Below are 4,560 nucleotides of genomic sequence, written 5' to 3'. Positions count from 1 at the left end.
CACTACAGGCCCCTCTTTGGTTATTCAATCCAGGCTCAGCTGCCCTGAATTAGGTTCAGCACTGAAGGGATGTCCAGGAGACAACTGCCATTGTACTCTGAGGACATGTAGAAAATACCCTGATAAAGAACAGGACAGAGACTTCTCTCCCTGTGCCACCTGACTCCATTTGGTCACCTGAGCACCTCTAGGGGCTGCCCTGGACAGAAGGAACAGTGACAGGTTCCCCTGTCCTACATGTGGGCCCCTTCTGCCACTCAAGTTGGCCAAAGCAATGTCCCAGCAGCCTCCAAGAAGATCCCACGGCTGCTGCCCTGTCCCTAGGAACTGCTCCATTGGAGCCTGCAGTTCCCACAGCAGGAATCTCGGTCACCTCTGGCCCCTCAGAAGGAACCAGGGCTTTGTGTCCCAGCAGGTCACTCCTGGCTTTGGTTTTCTTTCATTCTCAAGGGAGCTGGGACAAGGAGTCACCTGCAGGGGCCTGTTTTGGGCCCACTGAAGTGGGGCAGGAGGAATCCCAGCCCATGGGGGTTGTGGAGGGAGCTGAGTGTCCTTCCGGCCCCAGGTCTGCAGAGCCACAAGGAGACACCTCTGTTGACTCAGGTGAAGGAGATCCCTCCTGGGCACTGTCTGGGTTTTCTGTCTAATGATGGGACGGGAGAAGGGGACTCTCGGACTTTACCCTGTGTCTGTTTGGAAAAATGACAGTGCGGAAAGAAGTGTCTGTGCCCAGTTGAGAGATAGCACATAATTATTTCCTTCAGCTGTGTGCCAGCAGGTTCCCCTGGAGCCCCAGGGACAGCTGGAGGGAGCCCAGAGGGGCAGAGAAAGGGCTACCTGGGGCTGTTGCTGTGCTGCTGAGCTGGGCCAGGCTCCTGGCACACAGGGAGCTCCTGGCAAGCAAGAAGAGCTTCAAAGAGACAGCTCTGCTGCTGAGCAGCTCCTCTGCACAGCCCAGCAGGGCTGAGGGCACTGCCTGCAGCACCCAGGGCACAGGAGAGAAGGCAGAGAGATGAGAGGCAGCCTGGCCTGGGAGGTGACTGAGCTCTCACCACAGGAGAAACCTTCCCAGGATTTGAAAGAAGAATTCTCTGGCTGTAGGAAAGTTCAACTTGCCTTCCTGGAGGCATCTCCTAAAGCTGCCACATCCCACAGCTTCTAGGATCTTTCAGCAGGACTCTCCCAGTTGCTGCAGTGCAGGGGAAGTGGCCATATGGCAGAGCAGGGCAGGAGCTGCAGGCAGCAAGGGCAGAGAGGAGAAGGGAGCAGGAGGTTCAAGGGATCCTGGGGTGGGAGGACAGGGCAGAGCTGCTCAGGGCAGGAACCTTGCCAGCCCTTTGCCACAGTCAGGCTCTGGCTGCAGAGCAGTGCAGGTGAGTTCCTGCAAGTGCCTCTGCCAGCTGCCAAATGGCAGCAGTGGCAGGAGCTGTCAGGATGGCTCTGCTGGATTTGCTGGGCTGCAGCAGGAGAAGCTGCTGCAGAGCAGGACTTGCTGCTGCCCCCTCAGAGGCCCAGGGCCAGAAGGTTCCCTGTGGCAGGGCTGGCTGTGGGGTGGGAAGGTGGGGGTGCAGCCAGGGGTGCCCAGGGCTGTGGTGCAGAGCAGGGTCCTGCCCCCAGGGCTCTGTGTGCTGGGGCAGGGACTCTGCTGCCTGCCAGGCTCAGCTCTCAGCCTGGCCAAGGAGCTGCCACGGGGCTGGGGGAGAAGGGCTGTGGGGAAGGAACAGCTCCTGGGAGGGTAGAGCAGGGTAGAGTCCTCCTGATCTCCAAAGTGGTCTGCAGGGATGAGGGCTGGTCATAGCTCCAGATCAAAGCAGGAAATTTCCCAGAAGGTATTTGCAAGAGGCACAGACAGACAGGGGGTACCTTCAAGAGAATGAACCCGTCCTTTCAGTGTTATGCTCTGGGTTGTCTGGGTGCTGACTGCGACAGAGAAATCAATCTCTGACCACAGGAGGAGACACTGAAACATGAACTCTGTTAGATTAGAGTAGTATGAAGATGAGAGTATCAGACATCAAAACTGTCTTACAGGCAGCATCAGTGTCACTTTTCCAGCCTCCCCAGGGTTGCTCTGACATTGCCATCAGAGCCTGCCCAGCCAGAGTTGCCCCTAGGCACTTCCCTGTGCTGCTGGGAGGGCTCTGCAGGGCAGAGCTGAGGCCCCAGGGCTGGGATGGGCTCTGGCAGCACTGCGGGGCCCAGCCCTGGGCCCAGGGAAGCAGCTGCTGGCAGGGACAGCTCCAGGCAGCAGAGCCCTGGGCAGGGAGTGGGGGGTAAGTGCCCCCAAGGCCTGGGGGAGGGGGTGTTCAGGCAGCTCTGGGGGCCCTTCCCTGCAGCTCTGCTGGGCACTGTGTGCTGGGCCATAGAAATGAGGATTCCTGCAATGGAAAAGAACCTTCCCCAGATGTGACAGTAAAAATAGAAAACATAGGTACAATTATTCTAAGTTCAGACTAAGCTTCTGCTCTGCAGCCCCAGCTCTTCTGAGTCATTACTGTAGAGATGGAACTTTTGTACTCAAGGTCTCTTACATCTGATATTCCTTGGGTGTGTGAGAACACTATCAAAAAGGATCCATGTCCCACTGTAGCAGAGCAAACCTGACTCCTTGACAGTGCATTTGGTGAAATTTGACACATTGATTTCTTTTAAAAATGGAGTGGCTTTTTCATACAGGTCTGAACTGTCTTCTCCCTTCCTGAACAGGCCCTAGGCTAAGAAAGAACAGATGTCCAACAGCAGCTACCTCACCCAGTTCCTCCTCCTGGCATTCACAGACAGGCGGGAGCTGCAACTCCTGCACTTCTGGCTCTTCCTGGCCATCTCCCTGGCTGCCCTCCTGGCCAACGGCCTCATCCTCAGTGCCGTAGCCTGTGACCACCACCTGCACACCCCCATGGGCTTCTTCCTGCTCAACCTCTCCCTCACAGACCTGGGCTGCATCTACACCACTGTCCCCAAAGCCATGCACAATTCCCTCTGGGTCACCACAACCATCTCCTACACAGGATGTGCTGCACAGCTCTTTTTCTTTTATTTCTTCCTCTCAGCAGAGTTTTCCCTCCTCACCATCATGTGCTACGACCGCTACGTTGCCATCTGCAAACCCCTGCACTATAGGACCCTCCTGGGCAGCAGAGCTTGTGCCCACATGGCAGCAGCTGCCTGGGCCACTGGGTTTCTCTATTCTCTGCTGCACACAGCCAATACATTTTCCCTGCCCCTGTGCCAGGGCAATGCCCTGGGCCAGTTCTTCTGTGAAATCCCACACATCCTCAAGCTCTCCTGCTCACACGCCAGCATCAGGGAAATTGGGCTCATTGTGGTTAGTTGCTGTGTAGCATTTGGTTGTTTCATTTTCATTGTTTTCTCCTATGTGCAGATCTTCAGGGCTGTGCTGAGGATCCCCTCTCAGCAGGGACGGCACAAAGCCTTTTCCACGTGCCTCCCTCACCTGGCCGTGGTCTCTCTGTTCTTTAGCACTGCAGCATTTTCCAACCTGAAGCCCCCCTCCATCTCCTCCCCATTCCTGGATCTGGTGGTGTCAGTTCTGTACTCGGTGGTGCCTCCAGCACTGAACCCCCTCATCTACAGCCTGAGGAACCAGGAGCTCAAGGATGCCCTGACGAAAATGATGATTGGATTTAGAGGCAATAATAAAGTGTGTCTTTTATCCTGCATAACATTCCAAATGTAACTCACTGCAATCTAAACCTTTTTTCTCCTGTATGTCCCTTTTATTGTCAATACATTTCCTTACTCTTTTTCTACTTTTATAGTGTTATCCACAAATCAATGGCACTGCTCATGGGATTTCTACATCAATATCTACCATTCTTCTGTAATTCAAAGACTTTCAAAAGGTTTGTTCTCTGTACATTTGAGTAAAATAAAGTTCCCTGCCCTGACCTGTGTGTCCAAGATGCTTCCTCAGCCCTTCTCTGGAGCTGCAGGGGCAGTGCCTGTGAACAGAGCTGGAGGGAAGAGATTCCCAGCACAGCAGCACAGCCCGGGACAAGGGCACTTGCTCCTTCCACATCTGCTCTTTCCAACTCCACACTGTCCTTCCCAGCCCTGCTGTGGGTGCAAGACCTGAGTGCTCTGGCAGCTTGGGCACAGTCCTGCTGGGTGTCTGTGCTGGGATCACAGGCAGGGACAGGCCCTGGGCACTGCTGGCACAGAGCTGGGCTCCACACCAGCACCTCCATCAGCAAAGGGCATCTCCTGAGGGCAGGGAAGGAAGGCTTCAGGCTCTTCCTCTACAGTCTCTGTCAGCAATGTGCTCCAGGAATGCCCTGGCAAAGCAAATGCCAGTGCCCAGCTGAGAGTGGGAGTGTGCAGGGTGGGGGCATACAGCAGTGTCCTTGCACAGCCAGAGCTCCTGGCACAGACCCGAGGGACCAGCAGAGCAGGGGCTGGGCTGTGTCTTTGTTCCGGGGACAGCCCGGGAAGGTGCCCCAGGGCCACTCTCACAGAGCAGCCCCTGCAACCCCCATTCCCAGCCCTGGCATCTCACCCCACCTGCAAGAGGTTGGTTGTCCCTCCATGGAGGGACATCAA

The 4,560-nt window shown here is 55.7% G+C and overlaps 1 protein-coding gene across 1 annotated transcript; it reads left to right on the top strand.

The window, feature by feature from the left end:
* Positions 1 to 2,728: 2,728 nt before the first annotated feature.
* LOC113940465 (olfactory receptor 14J1-like) lies at positions 2,729 to 3,697 on the top strand. Its single transcript, XM_027631614.1, has one exon. It carries the CDS (start codon positions 2,729 to 2,731, stop codon positions 3,695 to 3,697), a length of 969 nt encoding a protein of 322 aa, XP_027487415.1.
* Positions 3,698 to 4,560: the final 863 nt, after the last annotated feature.

Source organism: Corapipo altera, unplaced genomic scaffold (genome assembly GCF_003945725.1).
Source record: "Corapipo altera isolate COAL_440 unplaced genomic scaffold, ASM394572v1 60042, whole genome shotgun sequence".
NCBI classification, from domain to species: domain Eukaryota; kingdom Metazoa; phylum Chordata; class Aves; order Passeriformes; family Pipridae; genus Corapipo; species Corapipo altera.
This window is presented reverse-complemented; position numbering and strand designations above follow the sequence as displayed.